A 23,338-nucleotide genomic window follows, 5' to 3' on the forward strand; every position below is an offset into this window, starting at 1 on the left:
CAATGAAGTTTCACCATTTGTAATATGTAAAAACAAGAAATACAGGAAACATTCAGCAGGTTAGGCAGCAGCTGTATTTTGCTTTTGCTTCCCTATTTATAAAGTTAATTTACAGCTATTATTTCTTTGAAAATACACTATTATTTCCTGCTGCCATTTAAAATAAGCCATGGTTAATCACTAAAATGAATTAGGGCCAAAGTTTCCCTTCTTATCTCATGATAGCAGTAATATCATTGTAGGAATGGGGATAAAGCCCATTTCTATCCAAAGCTTCTATTTCTCCCTGCCATCAGAGGCTAGACAATCAGAAAGGTGATTTGTCTGTCACTCAAAGCCACACCTATAATTTCCACAATAGTTCAGTTGTTTTGAAGTGGTGCCAAACAAACCTGAACAGCCCCAAACTCAACTGCTGAGCTTTCTGATGTAGCTGTCCTCAGCCCTGGATAATAACAAGCTGGGGCCTGGTGCCAGTCCCTCCCCACATCCACCGGGCTCTGTAAGCAGAAAGTCCAACCCCTCTTACAGATGGACTTTATGGTGGAAATTTAAAAAAATAGAAACTCAGCAGGGCCAGGTCCCACCCCAAATTATGCCTGCCTCAGGTGATGTGTGGCTGTCATCATAGGTGCCCAGAATTGTGGGGCTTAAACACCCATGCAACTAAAGGCCCAACACAAAGTCCTTCAGAAGAGAAATAGCAAAATACTTAGAAGGAAACAAAATTGCTTCCAAATGGCTATCTGTACTCCAGTGACTATTTTTTCTCCATGACCCTTTGGCTGGGGAGTGAAATATATACCCTGGTGAGGATGCTGATCTTTGTTTTAAACAAGGAAACAAGATTCCTGATGTAAAAACAGAAAATGCTGAAAAAGACTCAGCAGGTCAGGCAGCATCTGTCGAGACAGTAACACTTAAAGCTTCAGGTCGATTAATTTTGATCAGAACTCAGTCTGGTAGATTCCTGCTTGTTTTTTATTCTTATTTCAGAAAGCTGGGCATTAATCTGTCAATTTTTGTTTATTTAATGGTGATGAAGGGAAATGTTAACCAGTTCAGTTTTCCATTGGATGATTTTATTCAATTGGATATGTTAGCCTTACCAAACAGAAACCTGGCTAGTCAGAAGTTGCCTGCAATTTTTCATTTTACCCTCTGAAGTACCTTAGCAGCCCCTCAACTATTTACATCAGAGGGTGGGAAACTGACAGAAATTAAACTTAACAAATTTTACATGGAACTACATAGAACGCACACCACACAAACCAGTCATTCAGCCCAACTGGTCCATGTTGGGGTCTATGCTCCACGCGAGCCTCCTCACACCACCCTTCATTTAACCCTAACAGAATTTGTACATTGTAATTCATTAAGATGGCCATTAACAGATTTTGTAAGTCCAATTTATAGAGGCATTGGGCTGGATTTTCAATCAAGGATCAGGAACCGGAAATGGGGGCGGATTCCGGGTCCCGACCCTGCACACCATGCTTTAAGTATCGCCACGGGGATTTTACAATCCTCAGCCAATTAAAGGACAGGGAGTGGACTCGCCATCCAATCAGGGAAGATAGGCGGGCTCCTGATGCTGGAGGGCCAATGGGAGGCCCTTCAGCACTCAGTGATCGGCGGCCCCACCAGCCAAGATGAGAGCTGCCAATCCGAAGATGCAGGGTGAAGGCAATGATCCTGAAGTGGCAACCCATCCAGGAGACAGCCAGTGGCAGCAGCTGTGACCCAGTGGCTGTTATGGGTTGTGGGGGAAGCCCTTGCATGATTCATTGCCCCCTGCCCCCACCCTCTGCCCTGAGCCCACCACATTGACCTGAACGTGGTCCAGGTTGACATGGCTGCCTGCATTGCCGATTGGAAATTCCAATAATGTGGGAATGGAGACTATAAATTAACATTAATTGGCCTCAATTGGCTGCCATTTTTCTCGCCCGCCACTGATTTCGGCAGTGATCTTATAGAATTCAGCCCATTGCTTTTACAAAACAAATTACATAGCAGAAAACATCATCAGGCAGGAATTTAATGAATGATCAGATAATGATCAGATAATTCAAATGAACTGACTTTGATTTAAGAGGAGTTCACTGTTCACAGATGAGCAACACAAAGTAGTTTTCAGTTTACCGGTCAGCTCTTCAAAGTGTCTGAGCTGAGTTCTGATCTATTATTTTATCCTGCTAATTAGTAGAGTGTGGGAGACTGTGTAAGAGCCTGATGGCTATTACTTAGCTAAGCATTTGTCCACCAATGTAACCTATCGTTCCCAACAGCCTTACCCAATCCCCAACATAACAGTGAGCCAGGTAGTGTAACAACTAAAGCAAAATTTAGGTTAATGGATAGTTTGCCAATATGTTTAGCAGCTACATTATTGTCGTAGCTTCAGCTATGATCTAATTCCTACCTGGTCATTTTTCTTTACTCCAGTGGAAACTAGCGCAACTTTCTTTGAAAACTCATTATCAAAGCTTTGATTAGCAACAGCAGATTTTAATAAAATGTTACCACTAATTTTATTTTTAATTTTTATTTTTACCAGCTCGGCATTAAGCATCACCCGGGTGGAAATTCTGTATGGGTGTGACCCTACAGAACCCATTGGCTTTTTCTCCCATTCATTTAAATGAAAGGAAAATCTGTTGTGTTCTGTTAATGACAAACTATCCTACCCACCAGTGTTTCTTCTGTGCACTGCATATAGGGCTATGCTTAACATATGACCAGTAAAGGCGAAAACCTATCCTCGGGAGTAGTGAACAAAAGGGCAAAGAAAAGCTCATAGTTTCTTGTTAGCTGACCTATTGGCTGGAATTTTACGAACCCCGCCAACAAGTGGGCTGGTTGCGGGGGAGGGGGCGGGGCAGAGAGGGGAGTAAAATTGAGTGGGAGGCAGGGAGGCCATTTCCAGCCCCCTCCCACCCCCGCTGCAATTTCACGTGGGGCAGCGGTGGCGAGAAATGCCCAGCCCGCCCCAGGACAATCAAGGCCCTTAAGTGATCAATTAACTGCCAATTAAGGGCCTCCTCCTGCCGCCGTGGGCATTTTACCCTCGGCGGGTGGGCAGCAAAGGCCCCAAGAACACTGCCAGGTAAAAGCTGGCAGCTGTCTTGCAGGCTGGGGGGCGAGGGCCCTTCTAATCAGGCACCCTGTGCCCCATGGAAGGCCGCCCAAGAAGCCTCAACCACCCCCAGTATACAAGAATTCCCACCCACCCCCCAACTGACGCCCCTTGCCTCATCGGGGCCTAGTCGATTGTCCCCAGCGAGGCCCCAGAAACTTACCTTTGTTCTAGCGCCATCCTTCACCTTGCTTGCGTTGGTTGGGTGTACTCTCAGCAGTGGCCACTGCTCCCAGTGGCACTGCTGGGACTAAGAGCTGCGGCCGGCAGCTCCATTAAATGGGACTTCCTGCGTCAAGGAGGTGGAAGTCCCACCCAAGGCCAATTAAGGGCTTGGGAAGCAAAAGGTCCCAGCATGGCTCCCCAGCGGAGTCGGGCTCACCCCCAAATCTTCGGCCAGTGGGCGGTGCCTCCCACCTAACATAAAGTTTCCCACCAATTTTAACACCCTTCTCTACTATTGTTGCTGTTGCGAAACAGCAAAAAGAAACATCCCCATAAACTTGTGTTTGCCAGAATTACTAATGTGCCCATGCTAAAACTAGCACAGGGACATTGAGAAGCATGAGGATGTTATAAATAGATTGACAACTGTCCCAGTATGGATACTGATGATTACATTTAAAAATGACCTATTCATAAAGTTTTGTGCAAACAAATATACAAGCCTGCATTGTGTTATTGTTGGCCAATCTGCAAGATCCTTGTGACTCTAGAAACTTTGCACAAGTCATGAGTTGTGTTGTTAATAACAAATGGATAGTGCAATACAGAAAGAAACATGCATTGTACCAAAGAGGGACAGCATTGCCCCAGATTTTGCAGTCAGTGGTGAAGTGACGGTGCTCGCTGCTGACCTTGAAGAAAGCTGCCCACAAAGATCTAGCAATCTCTGTGGTGTAGATTTCCCCTTTCCTGCTGTTAGTTTGAATCTGTGCCAAGTCAAGGGGCTCTCCAAGTGACCAGAAAGAGTGATGTCGGACCGGGTTTTATTCTGGTGACGGGGTCTCGGCAGCGGGCTGACAGACAGGGGTAGAACCCGCTTCAGCTCTTCGTCAGTGCCCCATTGCTATTTAACGGCAGGCAGGCAATTAACTGCCTGCTGTCGGGGACGCCATCCCTTTAAGGGATGAGCTTCCGCCTCCAGAGCTGCCGGCCAATTGGAGGGTCGGCAGCTCTGCACTCCTGGAAGTTCCACTGGGAGCAGTGGAAGGATAACTCCACTTTTAATATCATTTTACAGAGAGTAGAATAAATGATTGGGACATTTACAGGAAATTAAGATAGAAGCTGAAATATCATAAACAAACTTTTTTAAAAATTGGATTTTGTATCATAATGGATACATTTGACATTCCACAAATACAAAACTAGTTTTTCAGGGTCAGAGAGATTTATCTGCAATAATTCTGAACTTAGTACATCATTAAAAACCCAGTTACACCTCATTCAACAAGGTATTACTTTTCAAGGGTTTTTGCAGGGAGACTAGTCATGTAAAAGGGCAAGTTCTTGTCAGTTCAGTGATTTCTACTTGATAGCAGTCTGGGAATCTTGAACAGCGCATCCTCTGAAGAAGCATAGACTCACTGACAGCAACATCTGGATTTCCTCATTTAACTGCATATGCTGACTTCAGAAGTTGCTGTTTTTTTTATCAGAGGAGTAATGACGACGAGCGCTGACAGTTTCACCATCATTACTACTGCAAAATCTGGGCTATTATGTTTTGAATGCATGTTGCCAACAGAACTCAGTGATAATTGTATCTAGTATTTCCAGCACTTGTAATGATGTACTGAATTGAACAATAATGGGCACAATTCAAAGGGTAGAAGAACCTTCTCTTCCTTCTCTCCCTTGAATCATTCATTAAGGCATTACTGACAAATCAATAAATCATTGGCCAAGTCACAAATATTGGCAAAGCTGTGCCTCCTGTTATTGACAGGGCACTGTTTGAAAAAGTGGTTGTTGAGCCTGTTTTCTTTGTGGATGGAGAAGAGCCAGAAAAGTTTTTCATGTTAATACTATACACAATTGAAACATTAATGCATTGCATGAATCATTGCTTCTTGTGTCTTCAAATAATTTTGAAATGTTTGTCAAACATTTCCGTCATGAAGACAGTACAGGCACATCTGCTGGAATTTAGCCATAAAACAACAAAGCAAAGAACTAAATGAATGGATTAAGGTTTTTACTCACTTCACAATGTCCCTTTAACACTAATCTGCAAGTCCATTTGGATGTCCATCAAACTTTTCAGAGCCCTTGAACTATTCATGGTACTGTGCAGATTCAATTCCCAGCACAGTAAAGAGAGGAAATTGAAATGACAATTTTTATGATGTACTGCTCGCTTTCAATCTGCTACATGTTTATTAAGAACTAAGATAAAAATCCAGCAATTACATTTTGAAAGTTTGCACTGCAGATGAAAGAAAAGCAAAGCAGCTTGCATTTATATAGCGCCTCTCATGTAGAAAATCATTCCAAGGCTTTTCACAGAGACATAATCAGACAAAAATGGAGACTGAGCCAAAGGAGATCTAGGTAAAGGCCTTAAAGCTTGCATTTTAAGGAGTGCCTTAGAGGAAGGGAGGGCATTGGAGAGGCGGAGAGATTTAAAGAGGGAATTCTAGAATTCCACGGCTGCCAATGGGAAGCAAAGGGAGGTGGGATGCACAAGAGGCAAATCAGAGCAATTGCTGGTTATTTAAAAATCTAACTTTACCTAAACACTCCATAGTAACTTTAATATTATCTCAACCTGGAAATAGAGAAAATGCACCCTCACATGATTTGTGACAAAAATGATGCACTGTCTGCTGACTCTTCTTGCTCCTTAAACAAAAGATAGTTTGCCATTGACAAAAAAATGATTACCTTATAAATATTTATACTTTTATTGATTCCCTTTCCATCACACAATAGGAGTTCTCCCTCATTACGCTCATGACTCCAATGGGATCTAATCAGGCAGGTAACCAGGAGCTCAGGATCACACACATGGACTGAATGGAGGCATTCAGCAAAGCTAGGTGACATTGTAAGCAGTGTAGATGGAAGCATAAAATTTCAAATAGGTATTGATAGATTAAGTGATTGGGAAAAACTGTGATAAATTGATTTTAATGTAGGTAAATGTGAGGTCATCCACTGTGGATTTAAAAAGGATAGAACAGGGTACTTTCTAAATGGTGAAAAGTTAGAAACATGGAGGGAGGATCATCAAAATATCTGGAACAGGTGCAAAAAATAATCAAAAGATTAATGGAATGCTGGCTTTTATATCTAGAGGACTAGGATACAAAAGGGTAGAGGTCGTCCTGCAATGATACAAAGCCCTGGTTAAACATACCTGAAGTACTGCAAGGGCATCACAACTTAGGAAGGATATATTGGCCTTAGAAGGAGTGCAATGTAGATGGCAGGACAATATCTCCAACACAGAAATCCTCGAGGCGGTCAACATCCCCAGCTTATACACCCTACTGAGTCAGCGGCGCTTGAGATGGCTTGGCCATGTGAGCCACATGGAAGATGGCAGGATCGCCAAGGACACATTGTACAGCGAGCTCGCCACTGGCATCAGACCCACCGGCCGTCCATGTCTCCGCTTTAAAGACGTCTGCAAACGCGACATGAAGTCCTGTGACATTGATCACAAGTCGTGGGAGTCAGTTGCCAGCGGGCAGCCATAAAGGTGGGGCTAAAGTGTGGCGAGTCGAAGAGACTTAGCAGTTAGCAGGAAAAAAGACAGAAGCGCAAGGGGAGAGCCAACTGTGTAACAGCCCCGGCAACCAATTTTATCTGCAGCACCTGTGGAAGAGTCTGTCACTCTAGAATTGGCCTTTATAGCCACTCCAGGCGCTGCTCCACACACCACTGACCACCTCCAGGCGCTTACCCATTGTGTCCTGAGACAAGGAGGCCAAAGAAGAAGAAGAGAAGTGTAGATTTACTAGAATGATACCCAGACTCCAAGGTTTAAATTACGAGGAGAGATTACACAAACTAGAGTTGTATTCCCTCGAAAGTTAAGGAGTGATTTGATCAAAGTTTCAAGATATTAAAGAAAGCAGATAAGGTAGATCGAGAAAAAAATATTTCCGCTGGTTGGGGAGTTTAGGACTGGGGGCATAGTCCAAAAATTAGAGCCAGAACTTTCAGGAGTGTAAATAGGAAACATTTCTACACATAAAGGGCTGAATTTTATGAGTGTGCCACTGTTTGCGGCAGCGCACTCTAAAAACGGCATGCATCCGTACGGATGCACCATCCCTAAGCTCCCACGATATTACACGTGGGGGCTCATTTAAATGGGGGGGAGAGCGGCCGCCCCGATGACATAAGGGTATGACACCGCACTGGTGCCAGAGCCATTTTTAAAGGGCTTTAAGCCCTTACAAGGTCATTTTATTTTTTAAAGGTGCAGTCATTGAGAAGTTTTATTATCAATGAGTAAAGATGTTGAGGCCCTTCCCCAAACACCCCCCACAAGGGTCATTTAAGTGGCATTTATTCTTAAAAAATAATTTGTTCCCTTCCTGAACTTTGCCCCCGAACATTTGAGCCTCTATTCCCACCACCCTCACATCCAATAAAAGGTGTTCTCCCTGCTTCTCCACCCCTCTCGCCCTGACAATTTTATTGATCCCCCCTCCCCACCAGGTTCTCACCCGGAACTCCATACGGAGTTTCGAAGGCACGCGGAGCACAAATGGGGACCGTAATATCGGAGTGGGACGGCTGCTGCCTGCAGGTAAGTGAATTTGCATTTTATTAGGTCTTATTTCAATATGGAGAGGAAGGGCCCACCGCCTGGCGGCAGTGGGGGGAGTCGCAACAAGGTCCTGCCGCTGCCGGTATTATGCAGCAGGCCCTTCTCGATGTCGCGGGTCGAGGCGGGCCTCCCCCGCAGCTTTTTACCAGCCCCCACACCACGACCCGCGGCATCGAGGGGCCTGTAAAATTCAGCCCAAAGGGTGTAGAAGTTCAGAACTCTCCTCTGCAAACGGTAATTGATGCTAGATCAATTGTTAATATAAATCTGTGATTGATAAATTTTTGTTAACCAAAGGTATTGAGTGATATGGGGTAAAGGCAGGTAGAAGGAGTTAAGTCACAGGTCAGTCATGATCTAATTAAATAGTGGAACAGACTCAAGGGGTTAAACGGCATACTCGTGTTCCTATATTAGCGGTCTCACAATCTGGGCTGGATTTTAAGAGCCCACTGCCGATCTCGCCAGCGAGGTCAATAGATGGCGGCCCGCATGGCAAAGAGTCGCCGCCATCTCCCACGCGGTGGCTCATTTAAATAGCTGGGGTGGCCCGCCCCCCTCAATCACGTGGAGGAGTGGGCTGTCCGTCGCCGGCAATGGTGTCAGCTGCCTGTACGAGACGCTGGCGCCCTTTTTAAAGGGCAGCCAGCCCTTCTGGCATATTTAAATTTTTAAAGATATACCCCACCAAAATTTATCAAATCAATTTCTAATGCCTCTTTCCCACTCCCCAATAACAATAACATTAAGTATTTGCCCTTCACCCCCAAAGCAATTACCTTTTAAATCTGACCTTACTCCACCCCCAGACACCACAAAGTTTAAAGTTCACCCCTTCCAATGAATCCCTACATCCCTACAAATAAACATTATGTTTATTTGACCCTGTCCCCCCTCCCGCACTGAAAATCTTAACTCCTCCCCCCTCCCCACCAGTGTAAAGCCAACTTTTCCTGGTTGGAGAATTGAAGGCGTGGGTGCGATGTCACTGTACTGAAGATCGCGGCGAGCACAAAAGATTTCAGTTAATTTTATTTAAATTTATTCAAGTCATTCATTTAAATATTTAGATTCCATTCCCATCGCCCAGTGGTGGGGGGCCATCACGGAGCCTCCTGCCACCCTGTGGATTGGGCCAGGCCCTCCCGGCGTCAGCCTCCGTGGAGGGACGCTGCCAGACCCATATTCCGTCACCTCCCCCCTGCCATGGGGCCTGACGCGTGGGCTTGGTAAAATCCAGTCTTCTGTGTTTGGTCTCTGCAATGTGGAGGCACATCTTGAGCAGCGAATACAATAAGAAGAAAGAATACAAAAAAGTACAAGTAAATCATTGTTTCACCTAGAAGAAGTGTTTGGGCTTTGGGTGGTAGGACTGATGACCTCTGATGGAAGGTCATTGACCTCAAATGTTAATTCTGTTTCTCTCTCCACAAATGCTGTCAGGCCAGCTGAGTATTCCCATCATTTTCTTTTTTTATTTCAGATTTCCAGTATCTGCAGTACTTTGCTTTTGTATTAAACGGTAGGTACTTTGTGGGGGCAGGGGTGAAGTAAGTAAAGGGAAATTCCAAATATTGAAGGCACAAAATTACACAAACTGCTTAATTGTAGGCAGTTTTATACCTCGCAATTATTAAACTACTGATCTATAAAAGGAAATATAGAATGGAATGTCGATTTTCAACAGACAGTAACATAGTGGTAATGTTACTGGACAAGTAATCGAAAGGCCCAGACTAATGCTACGGAGAAATGAGTTCAAATCCCACCATGGCAGCTGGAGGAATTTAAATTTAGTTAATTAATAAATCAGGAATAAAATGCTAGTCTCGTTAATCATGATCATGAAATTATCAGATTGTCATAAAATCCATCTGGTTCATTAGTGTACTTCAGAGGAGGAAATCTGCCATCTTTACCTGGTCTGGCCTACATGTGACTCAGGACCCACACCAATATGGTTGACTCTGAACTGCCCTCTGAAATGGCCTAGCAAGCCACTCATTTGTAGGTGATTCACCACCACCTGCTCAAGGGCAATTAGAGATGGGCAATAAATGCTGGCCTTGCCACTGACTCTGTCATCTCAAGAACAAATATAAAAACAAAATTTACAATCACCTTCTGAAACATTACCTCAACAGTCACTGTCCCACATCCAACTGCCTTCATCACCCAATTCACAGAGACACACATCTCCACCAGGCCCAATTCACAAATGTACATGATCCCAACAGGCCCTATTCACAGAGGTACTTCAAAATGGTCAAAAATGGACCTTTAAAATGGTCTATTACAGAAAGGGTTATGACTGAGGTTGCAGCCTTCGCACCTTTGCGGCTCCTGGTGGCTGCCACCTGGAGGCTGCTTCCAAGCTGCCGCTGGCCTCCTGACCCACTGGGGGGTCGGTTTGACACCCAGAAAGTCCTGGTGGCATCCTCAATCTCCCCCCAAGTGGGCTATTAATTGGGTTAATTGCCTGCCCGGTGTCGTCCCCGAGGAGCCACCTCAGAAAAATCGAGCAATAACAACAACATGTCGGACAACCGGCGCGCCGTGCTGCAGGGCGAATTTGCCGGCTCGCCCGCCTTCTGACCCACCTCTGCCATTGTGGCAAAATCCAGCCTGCGGCCTGTTAACTGGCCACCTCATGGAAGATTCCAACTCTCGATGTACCTCTAACCCATGCGGGGTCAGAACCCAGAAATGGTTCTGATGTTGTGATACTGACGATGGCGGGAAAATTCAGCCTGCTAGTTCAGAAAAATAGCCTCTTGCATATTAGGTAAAGACTTCTTGAACAGGCAATTACATTCTGTCCAAATTTAGTATCAACCTTGTACCACTGGTAGTGCTATGGGTTTAAGGCCCAGTCCAGCCACTTGAGCCATAATGTGGGTGACACTACAATGCAGCACTGAGGCAGTGCTGTCTTTCATAGGAGAGTTATATCAATACCTAGTCTGCTCTCCCAGGTAGACCCAAAGGATTTCATAATATTATTCAAACGAAGAACTGGGGAGTTCTCCCAATATCCAGGTCAATATTTATCCCTCTAGCAACATGGTTAAACAACTATCTGCTCATTTATCTCATTGCTGTTTGTGGGACCTTGCTATGTACAAATGGGCTCCTGTATTTCCCTGCATTACAACCGTGGTTACACTTGAAAAGTAATTAGCTATGTTCTGCTTTGGGATGTCCTGAGGTGTTAAGAGGCACGGTAAGTTCTTTCTTGAAAATTCAAAGCAAAAACAAAGGAGAGCTATTGGTTTTTAGGATGGCATTCATATTTGCAACTGCTCTTGGATGCTTGGTATGACTTTGCTTGCGAATAGATCCATGTTACGGTGCATTCACACTACAATTTTAGCTCAGAGTGCTTTCAACTTCAAACCAGTGCAAAGGAGGATTGATGAGAGTAGTGCAGTGGATGTGGTCTACATAGATTTTAGTAAGGCATCTGACAAAGCCCCACATGACAGACTGGTCAGAAAAATAAAAGCCCATGGGATACATGGGAATGTGATAAGTTGGATCCAAAATTGGCTCAGTGACAGGAAACAAAGAGTAATGGTCAAAAGATGTTTTTGTGAATGGAAGGCAGTTTCCAGTGACATTCCACAGGTCTCAGTGTTGGGTCCCTTGCTGTTTATGATATATATTAATAATTTGGACTTAAATGTGGGAGGCACGATTGGGAAATTTGCCGATAACACAAAAGTTGGCAGTATAGATGACAGTGAAGAGGATAGCTGTAGACTCCAGAATGATATCAATGGTTTGGTTGAGTGGGCGGAAAAGTGGCAAATGGAATTCAGTCCAGAGAAGTGTGAGATAATGCATTTGGAGAGGGCAAACAAAGCGAGGGAATACACAATAAATGGAAAGATATTGAGAGGGGTAGAAGAAGTGAGAGACCTTAGAGTGCATGTCCACAGGTCCCTGAAGGTGGCAGGACAGGTAAATAGAGTGGTGAAGAAGGCATATGGAATGCATTCCTTTATTGGCCGAGGTATAAAATACAAAAGCAGGGATGTAATGCTGGAACTGTATAAAATGCTGGTTAGGCCACAGCTGGAATATTGCATACAGTTCTGGTCACCACATTACAGGAAGAACATAAATGCTCTGGAGAGAGTACAGAGGAGATTCACAAGAATGTTGCCAGGGCTAGAATGTTGCAGCTTTGAGGAAAGGTTGGATAGGCTAGGGCTGTTTTCCTTAGAACAGAGGAGGCCGAGGGTTGACTTAATTGAGGTGTACAAAATTATGAGGGGCCTGAATAGAGTAGACAGGGAGGACCTGTTTCCCCTAGCAGAGAGATCAATTACCAGGGGGCGCAGATTTAAGGTAGAAGGTAGAAGGATTAGAGGGGACATGAGGAAAATCTTTTTCACCCAGAGGGTGGTGAGTGTCTGGAATTCACTGCCCGGATTGGTGGTGGAAGCAGAAACCCCCAACTCATTTAAAAGGTATCTGGACCTGCATCTGAAGTGCTACAATCTGCAAGGCTATGAACCAAGTGCTGGAAAGTGGAATTAGAATGGGCAGCTGTTTTTTTCAGCCAGCGCAGACATGATGGGCTGAATGGCCTCTTTCTGTACTGTAACCTTTCTATGGTTTCTATGGTTGTGTATTGTTAATCAGGTATGAAAACTCAAGCCGATTCCCATGCGCACTAACCTTGAGCTCAGTCTGCATTTACATTGTAACTGCAGGCTCATTGAGAAGTGAAACTCTTTTGCACTGATCCATGTAAATAGTAATAATAACTTTTAATAGAAAGCAAAATTGGGTGCTATGCATAATTGCCAGTTTCACCTGCTTTACACTAAAACTGAAGCAAATTATCGCGGGTGCTGGAAATTTGAAGCATTTCCTGCTGTCACCCATTTTATAGTAGCACCACAGTTATCTAAATTGTGAATACACATATGGAATTATTTTGAGGACCTATTTCTCATGTCACCATGATGTCAAGGGCAATCACTTTCGCCTCACCTCTAGAATTCAGCTCTTTTGTCCATGTTTGGACAAAGGGTGTAATGAGGTCAGGAGCTGAATGGTCCTGGTGGAACCCAAACTGAGCCTCAGTGAGTAGGTTATTGCTGAGTAAGTGCCACTTGATAGCACTATCGATGACCCCTTCCATCACTTTACTGAACAGCGAGAGTAGACTGATAGGGCGGTAGTTGGCCAGATTGGATTTGTCCTGCTTTTTGTGCACAGGACATACCTGGGCAATTTTCCACATTACCGGGTGGATGCCAGTGTAGTAGCTGTACTGGAACAGCTTGGCTAGGGGTGTGGCTAGTTCTAGAGCACAAGTCTTCAATACTATTGCCGGAATGTTGTCAGGGTCCATAGCCTTTACAGTATCCAGTGCCTTCAGCCTACTATCTCAGGAACCCACCCACTGTGCTTAATTGGATAGCAAACAAGGAAGCGGCCTCTTAATTGGCCACCTCCTGGAAGAAACCAACTCCAGCGCACCGCTGACCCATGCAAGTTCAGGACCTGGTAATGGTCCCAACATGTTGGAAAATTCAGCCCTGCCTCTCCGTTTGCCTCCCAATTGCTTTGGAATATTTAATTAATTATTCATCCAAGCCTATGATCACAGACTGCAAAGTGTTCTTTGATGCTGTGCATTTACTTTTAGTTGAGGTTTACCATAGATACCGGCGTATAAGTTGACCTTTGAAGCCTCAAAAAATCCCTCCATCAACAGGGATCGACATATACGCCGAATATAAAAGTGAACCACAGTCATGGCTATTTGAAAGGAAAACATAACACCGGTAAATCATTAAATTAACATGACACGGTTTATTGAATAAATTAACTGTACAAAGATTATTTTAACTGCAATTGCCTGCCCGGTGTCGTGTCACATTCATTGTCATCGGCATCCAACGCAAAGAGTGAGTGTGTGTCATGCTAGGCCCTAACCTCCCAGGAATAAGGCACATTAATTTTGTCATGAACATTGATTTTTAAACTGTTGCTAGAGCAAGAAAATGACTTGTTAAACAGATCAGCCGTGGCTGGAAAAATACATTTGCATATTAACAGACGGTGCTTGGAAGGACAAAGGACCATTCCCTGACACATCCAACCCACAATGGACCTTGATCTCCAGGTATTGTGTGTAAGAGGAGCACTTCAGAGACTGCTAAAGTGATACAATCCAGGACTGGATAGACCATCTGGTCACATGACTAACTGACTGCTCTAGGGTTTTTTTAAACTAGCCACAGAGCGTTTGAGCAAAAAAGCCTGTTTGCTCCTGAACTGAGAAGATCTCTCTGCCGTCTGCTCCCAACTCTTTCTTACAAGCCTCTGGTTTCACTGAAGACACATGAACCCCAAGAGAGAATTGTGTCCTACAGACAACAAGGTTTAAGAAGAATACTGGGCCCCAACGAAAAACAAGATCTACCTGCAATCAAGGACTCTATAGTGAGCTCGAAGAACCGTAACAACAACTCTTCAGATATTGCCTCAAACCTTTCCACTTTATTTTTCTTCTGCTCTTTTCTGTCTCTATTTGCATGTGGGTATCACATATGCATGCTAATGTGGGCGCATCATGTATCCATAGGCGTCAACCGAATTAGAGTTGAAGTTTATGTTTAATAAATGTCAACTTTTCTTCTTGAAACCTAAGACAACCTGTTTGTGCTGGTTTCTTTGCCTTATAATTGGAAAGCGGTGAACAAGGTTTCACCAAGGGGGAGCTAAAAACATGGTGTGTTTAAAATTAAACCTGTTACAGTAAGACCAGGTGAAGGCTGAGAGGGACCCCTAGACACTTTCTCACCTGGTCGTAACAGTGTGTCTTAAACTGTCACGCATCTTCGCAACACAGCCCGTATTGCCTGCTTAATGCTTTGCACCCAGTTATAAGGTATAGGCAAGTAAAATATGCATTTGTAGGATGAAAAATTGAGGCTGATTACTAAGGCCAGTATAACATGTGGCTGCAAAGGGGATCAAATTATACGGTGAGTATATGCAAAAGCATGATTTATGGGGCCGGAAAAATGGGGTCACCTTATACGCCAGGTCAACTTATACACTGCGATCTACAGTAATTTAAGCGACATACCTTTTTAAAAGGGCACCTTCCTCCACCACCACCCCCTCCCCTCCCCCCCACCAGGACACAGTGGATGCATAAGAAGAAGAATGAGTATCTCCTTCATGCCTGATTTCCAGAGTGTGATTTTCAGGATTGGGTAAGATATCAAATGTTGTCTGCTATCAGTTTGAGGCCCCTACCCAATACAACAGTGGTGGAAGTAATGTATTTGCATAAGCCCAATTAATTTTACAGCACATCTGACACGTAACTCAGCAATTTTCACTGGGTGGTTTATGTCTTCACTGAACCAACATCACAACTATTTTTTTAAAAGGTGCTCACAAGAAAACAGTGGTTTCATTTTTCTGAACCACCTTCTCCCAACACATGTAATTGGTTTAAAAACATGTTAATTTTTCAATGAGCTGAGACAAATTTTTTTAGTTTTTTTTTCAGTGATTTGGACAATTTCACATGATGTCACTGAACATACCACTCCACAGCCTCTCAATAAGTCTTATTCTGGAGTTGTTCATACAATCAAAATTGTCTGAAGCTTTGCATTTGAGTTTACATCATTTCATAACATAACCTTACTAATGTAATCAAATTTTCAACTGTGATATGCTTTAAAAGTACTGTTAAACTGATAATGCAGCAGTAAGGAATCAATCTCTACTAATATAAAAGCAAAACATTGCGATGCTGGAAATATGAAATAAAAACAGAAATGCTGGAAATACTCAGCAGGTCTGGCAGCATCTGTGGAGAGAGAAGCAGAGTTAACGTTTCAGGTCTGTGACCTTTCTTCAGAACAGGCAAAGGTTAGAAATGTAATAGATTTTAAACAGGTGAAGCAAGGGTGGAGGGGTGAAAGAGAACAAAAGGGAAGGTGTGTTATAGGTCAGAGGGCCAGAGAGATTAACTGACAATGTCATGGGGCAAAGGCAAAAGGAGTGTGCTAATGGTGTGATGAAAGCATTAGTGTTGAGACAGCGTTAATGACAGAATAAGGAACAGCTCCGTCTGAAATCACAAACATGAAAACCAAGTTTAAGGCAGGCACATGGTTAAAAAAATGATAAAATAAAATAAAATAATAATTTAAAAAAGGCCAGTCATGCTCTGAAATTATTGAACTCAATGTTCAGTCCGGAAGGCTGTCGAGTGCCGTATCGGAAAATGAGGTGCTGTTCCTTGAGCTTGCGTTGATGATCATTGGAACACTGCAGCAGGACAAGGACAGAAATGTGGGCATGAGAGCAGGGGGCGGGGGGGTGGGGGTGGTTTTGAAATGGCAAGCAACCAGAAGCTCAGGGTCATGCTTGTGGACTGAGTGGAGGTGTTCTGCAATGCGGTCACCCAATCTGTGTTTGATCTCCCCAATGTAGAGGCAACCACATTGTGAGCAGCAAATACAGTGTACTAAATTGAAAGAAGTACAAGTAAATCACTGCTTCACCCGAACAGAGACACTGACCACTTTCTTTAAGCCTTATTAATTATTTGCTGCAAACCGATGAACCGAGAGGTTCCAATTTGACAACATACTGCAAGCGTCCCAAATTCACTCAGCCTCTAACCTATTATCCCTTAAGGCTTTTGCTGCTGAATTACTTCATTCCTTTTGATCCTCAGTGCACATGCCTACAAAACCATACAGAATCATAAAATCAGCAACTTATATATCAGCATCTAAACTAATCTTTCATATGCTGTATCATAAAAACTGCTGTTTCATATAACTAAAATACACCATTTACTATACAAACTGTAATGTACTAATGTACTCAGTAATTTGCATTATACTATGACCCAAGCATTTAGTTCAATAAAGCAAATTAATCTCTATTTAGGGTCTGTCTGATCTACATTACAAGTTTTCTATATTTTCAAAGAATATTTTTACCAATTTATCTATCCTTTGCAGTTGTGCATTCAATTTAGCAAAATTATTTTTCCCTTTATTTCAAATCTCAATCTCTTAATTTCTGAAAATTTCTAGCATTCCTACAATGTTATTTCCTCTTATTCTTTTGACTGAAATCATTCCCACATCAGCTCTGGTTCTTTCATTCATGGGCACCAAGCCATTAAATTTTCAATTGTGCATATGCACTTTTAGCACAACATTTTCAAGGAATTCTCCAGGATAAGACCCAAGATGAACTTTCTAGTTTAAGTGTACCTCCCTGTAAACAAATTAAAAACAGATTCCAAGCCTAATTTAAAAAGACGTTATTATGTGCACTCTCCTACACAAAGTAAAAGAGCTTCTTGACAACAAATATGCACAAATAGAATATTGGTCAGCTTTGTTAACTTCACTCAGTTGGTAGTTGGTATTTGGTAGCACCCATGTGAGTTAGAAGTTCTTGTGTTAATCCTATCCCAAGATTTAAGCACACAATATCACTTCTGCAGTACCGAGGGAAAGTTCAGCCTGATTGTGCTTCAGGCTGTTACCCAACTTTCATGGTTTGAGAGTAGCATCCATAAGCAAACCAAGTCCCTTGTGATCTGAAATGTACAACCTTTTTCGCGCACTGTACAAGTTAGTGTTCCCAAGTATAGCAATTAACCACAGATTATGGTCAGGTACTGGAGAATAAATGAGGTGTTCACTGTGCTCTCCCATCACTTCCGAAGGTGGAAAATAATACATAAACAGACTAAAATACATAGGCTACAACTGTTTCAGTTAATTTTATGTAAAGATTAAACAATAGCGATGCCAATAGATGTAGCATCATACTGAAAGAATACAACATTTAAAATAATAGACTCAATATGCTTCTCCTTTATTCCCCAAGAATACTCAGCTCCTGAGCATAAAGTAGATTCAACAGGAGTGGAGAATGATTAGAGGGAGCTGATGTCAGAAAGGACAGACTGCTTTTGCCTGAGGCAGTTGCAAGTATATGGGAGAGACCTAATTGCACCTTCTGCTCCACTTTCCTTTTTTTATTGTCAGTGGATATTTATTCAGAGGGGCTGAAAAAGAAGTGGGTGTTAGATCCAGGCTCAGTCAGAGTGACGCTTGCAGAGCTTGCTGTAACACCCTCAGAGTGGACGCCTTTGGATTCTGTTAGAGGGCACTGAGATCGGCAGCAGCGACTGGAATTTTGGGTGCAGGAGACTGCCAGGGGAACTGAAGTATGGCAGATTCAGATCATGTCTGGTGCAGCACACTTCAGGTAGCACTGAAGTGGAGGTGGGGGGAGGGCAAAAGGAATATCAGGACCAATAAAATTAGTATCAGTCCATATGATGCTAATATACCCTTTCCAGAATGGTGCTTGACATTACACATTTGGAGAAACAACAGGAGTTTTGAATTAAAGAGTCAGGATTGCCTCTTGCTAAGCCTTCAAGATGAAAGGTTGCAAAGATCAAAATCATCCACAGACCACAGATAATTTTGCTACATTTAAAACTAATAGCCTGAGAAGTGGCTTACACCATGGAACCTCATGTCAGGGCTACTGTTTTTCAAGTAAACAAACATACGGAGAGCTAGTTTTCCTTGTGAGGTGAGGTGTTAATGCCTGGAAATTGTAATTTTCTTCATATATTTCTCATACACAGAGTTTGACCCCTTGTAATAGATTCCTGTAATTGCTTCGCATTCAGAGAGTAAACTACGTTACTGTCTGTCAATCTGAATATATTAACATTTCAAATAAATGGTTCCAAAGCAACTGTACCTTAATTATTTCCTGAAGTCAGAGGTTCACAGCAATCCCACAGACATACCATTTCTGTTCTCCAGTCTGAATTTTGATGAGGCCAGATGGCTGCACTTGAATTCCAGCTATTTTTAAAAATATGTACAAAAGAGGAAGAATTGCCCCTATTTGTCCATGTTGTCCTTTAGATGAGATTTTATAATCATATTCCATCTGCTCATTCAGATGGTTTAGAGATATTAAAGATGACACCAATCAAAGAAGAGCAAAATATTCTCCTGGTGTCTTGGCCAACATTCTTTCCTTAGCTACCATTGCCAAACAGATTAAATGGTCATTCACCCCATTGCTGAGTGTGCATTATTGCTGTTTGTGTAAAATGGCTTTGTTATTGACCTAAGTGACAAAAGTCACTGCACTTCAACATAACTCACTGTAAATTAAGCACTTCGGGGCCTTTAAGAGAGAGATGATCAGATACCATTCACTGTAAGTATTTCTTTGACCTAGGAATTCAATAGCATCTAATTTCTTGTGTGCAGTTAAACCCACTTGAATTTCTGGGCTCAGTTAATTTGTATGGCTTGGGACCAAAATCACCACCAGCATTGGCAAGTGCCTACAATCAGTGGAGACAAAGGCTTGCAAAGCCTTACTTTTATCAGCTTCAAGGCCTTCTGGTTAGTCTCCCTGTTGCTGTACTTCTTGTTGGCAAACATTAATGTTTGTCTGGATGTACTGGCAGCTCCTTTTCAGATTCTTTAACAGTCTCAGATTCCCACTTTTTTGGTGTCTTTTCTTTGGTTGACCATCATTCAGAAACTTAGCAAATGATGCATGGAGCATTTTGAACCAATTTCCAAGTCATTATCATATTGGTTAAACACTCTTGCCTATCTTAGATGGGAACATCCGACCCATGAATTGCATGTCAAATGCAAGGGGGTTGGAGTCCCAAAGGGACAAGTCTCCAATCCAATTTCCTCTGCCTTACACCCTAGAACAAGCATTCACAGGGCATCAAGCACAGGAAAATTTCTCCCACAATATTGATACAACACACAGATATTTTAACCTGGAGAAGTCTTTCAAACAAGCAGGAGCATTACATGTACAATTTAGGAAACTACACAGTTTCAGAAGTGTTCTATGAAATATTAAAACTATTCCTTGAATTAGATGTCATATTTCTATGTTCAATATGAAACTGAAACCATGAATGGTTTTGAAGCCTGGTTGATTCCAATATGTAAAAATGATAGAATCACTGTGCTGTTGCAAAATAAAATAGCAAGTAGATGCTTTCAATATGTCACAAAGACATTGATGATATTATCACGATATACTGTAGTATTTCTACAGAAACAAGTCTTTGTTGATGCAAATTAAAATTTCCATGTACCACATATCATAGTAAATGTTCTGCTACAATCAGCACGCGCTGACAAGTGGCATACTCCATCACTTGAGATTGATCAGTTTAGACACCAAAATCGGTCATTGTTTTAACTGATATTGTATCCGCCAAAATGAATGATTGCATTGGAGTCCAGATATTTTAACCCTTTCAGTACTATTGTGAATCAATCCATGGATGTAACCAGACTAAGATGTTTTTATTTGTTCCAAGAATACACTGAATTAGTAAATGTGTTTTAGAGATATTTTTAATATTCTACTCATACTTCCTTGGAATGATGAACATCCAAGATTCATTTAAAGTTATTTTTGCTGACCTTAGGGTATTGTTACGACCAGGAGAGAAAGGTGTCGAGGGGTCCCTCTCAACCTTCACCTGGTCTTACCGTAACAGAGTTTAATTTTAAACACAGTGTTTTTAGATCCCCCTTGGTGAATACTTGTTCACCGCTTTCCACTTATAAGGTAAAGAAACCAGAACAAACAGGCTTTCTTAGGTTTAAAGAAGAAAAGTTGAAATTTATTAAACTTAAACTCTAATTCGGTTAACACCTACAGATACACAATACACTCACGCAAGCAAATAGAGACAGAAAAGAGCAGAAGAAAAATAAAGTAGAAAAATTTGAGGCAATATCTGAAGAGTTTTTGTTATGGTTCTTCAAGCTCACTGTAGAGTCCTTGATTGTACGTAGATCTTGCGTTTCATTAGGGCCCAGTATTTTTCTTAAACCTTGCTCGCTATAGGAGACTTTTCTCTCTTGGGGTTCATGTGTCTTCAGTGATTCAGATGCTTGTGAGAAAGAGATGGGAACAGACAGGAGACATCTTCTCAGTTTAGCAGCAAACTGACTCTCTGAGTTCAAACTCTGTGTGTTCAGTTCAAAAGAAAACCCTGGAGCAGCCAGGTAGTCATGTGACCAGCTGGTCGAACCAGTCCTGGTCCTTGTGGATTGTATCCTTCTTAGCATGCCCTGGAATGCACTTCCTCAGCTTCGATGTCTGTTAGTATGTGAATGTTTTTTCTCCAGCCACGGCTGATCTGTTTACCAAGTCATTTCCTCGCCCCAACAACAGCTAAAAGTCAATGTTCATGACAAAATTGATGTGCCTCATTCTTAGCAGGTGGGGGCCTAGCCTGACAGTATCGACTCCAGAAGGTGGGGGGGGGGGGGTGGGGGGGATTGGGGGAGGCGAGTGAAGTCGCTTGGGTCTCTACACCAATGCCACACTGTCTAAAATTATTGACTTTGTTATAAGCTGACATTCCTTGCCCTCACACTGAACAGCCAAGAGTCTCATTAAACCTTCTGAAGCAATGCAACTGGAGCAAATTGGCCCAACAAACAAAGGGCACCAGCTACATGTTCGCACACCCACTGAAACCCGGGCCAGAATTTTACGCCCCCCACAGGAGCAGGCTGGTGGCAGCAGGGGCCATAGAGTTGAGTGGGAGACAGGGGAGACCATTCCCGATACCTTACCGCCCCACTGCAATTTTATGGGGGACAGCAGCGGTGAGAAACAGCCCACCCACCCCAGGCCAATCAAGGCCCTTAAGTGACCAAGTAACCTCCACTTAAGTGGCCAAGTAACTCCCTCTTGTTGCTACTGGTACCTTACCAGTGCTGGGTGGGCGATTCAGGCCCCTAGAATGCCACCAGATAAAACCTGGCGGCCTCCTTGTGGGCTGGGGGGAGCCCTCCTGATCAGGCACCCAGTGTCCCATGGACGGCTGCCCCCAAAGCCCTAATTACACTCATTGAATGAGAATTCCTTCCCCCCCGCAACCGAACCCCCTTGCCGCGCTGGGGCCTGTCCGATTGTCCCCAGCGAACCCAAAAACGCACCTGTCTTCTGGGGCTATCGTCCCTCTTGCTGCTGTGACTGGGTTGCCTCAGAGAGGTGGAAGTCCCTCCTAAGACCAACTAAGAACCTGGGGAACGTAAAATCCTGACGTGGCTCTCCAGGCCGTTTGGAGGCCGCTCGCCCCTGACTTTTTGGCCAGTGGGCGGGGCCTCCCACCCCACATAAAATTCCAGCCTAGATGTTAAAGATTAGTTACAACATATCCAGGAGATACTGCTCCAAACTGTTCAGTTGCAATTATTTATTTAGAGATACAGCACTGAAACAGGCCCTTCGGCCCACCGAGTCTGTGCCGACCAACACCACCCATTTATACTAACCCTACAGTAATCCCATATTCCCTATCACCTCCCTACACTAGGGGCAATTTACAACGGCCAATTTACCTATCACCTGCAAGTCTTTTGGATGTGGGAGGAAACCGGAGCACCCGGCGAAAACCCACGCAGACACAGGGAGAACTTGCAAACTCCGCACAGGCAGTACCCAGAATTGAACCCGGGTCCCTGGAGCTGTGAGGCTGCGGTGCTAACCACTGCGCCACTGTGCCGCAGTTAGGTTCAAATTTTGAGTATTTGATTCACTGATTTACTAAATGTAACGGAAGATAATGGAGAACAAAGAGATGCTAGGGCAATCAGATTGTGTCAGAGGAGCAGTGCCCCAAATCCACCATTACCCAAGTACTCATCTCTATTGGCCTGAGAAACAGTTACTTTGAAATATTGGGGGAAAACTGCATTGCCTGCTCCAATTCAGAATGCAAGCAATAGCAGAGCTCTGCTGTTGTTACAAACAACAGCTTGCATTTATACTGCAATTTGACACAGCAAAAATGTCCCTGGACACTTCATACAAATATTAGGAAGAGGAAATATTGGAAGGGATGACTAAAAGCTTAGTCAAAGATTTATGTTTTAAGGAAGATCTTAAAGAAGGAGTGAGAGGTGGTAAGGCAGAGCAGTTTAGGAAGGGATTCCAGAATTGAGAGCTTGAATACACAACGGCCAATGATGGAGTTCAGGGAGTCGGGGAGACACAAGGGCAGAGCTAGGGGAACACACAGTTCTTGGAAGGTTGAAAGACTAGAGAAATTTACAAAGTTAAGCAAGGGTGAGGCCATGAATAGATTTGAACATGAGATTGGGAATACATAGGGGGTTATTGATGGCCCTTGTGGTTCCCAGACCTGCCTGAGCTCAAAAGATCAAGCAGCATCTGTTGAGAGAGTTAATGGGCTGAATTTAGTCATGCTGGCAGGGCTCCCAGCACTGGGCAGAAAAGGTGAGGGGAGCCCCGCCTTGGCCTTTTGCAAACCACCCCCAACCCCGGTGCGATTTATT

General features: G+C 43.3%; 1 protein-coding gene across 1 annotated transcript in view; it reads left to right on the plus strand.

The window, feature by feature from the left end:
- The window catches only part of LOC137377428 (protocadherin-20-like), an 85,962-nt gene that overhangs the window by 53,257 nt on the left and 9,367 nt on the right, over nt 1–23,338 (plus strand). The window contains exons 2-3 of the mRNA XM_068047007.1: nt 7,817–7,907; nt 19,250–19,387. Of these exons, the coding sequence (XP_067903108.1) occupies nt 7,817–7,907; nt 19,250–19,387 (229 nt within the window). The remainder of the gene's footprint in view (nt 1–7,816; nt 7,908–19,249; nt 19,388–23,338) is intronic.

The sequence above is a fragment of the Heterodontus francisci genome, chromosome 15 (genome assembly GCF_036365525.1).
Source record: "Heterodontus francisci isolate sHetFra1 chromosome 15, sHetFra1.hap1, whole genome shotgun sequence".
NCBI lineage: Eukaryota > Metazoa > Chordata > Chondrichthyes > Heterodontiformes > Heterodontidae > Heterodontus > Heterodontus francisci.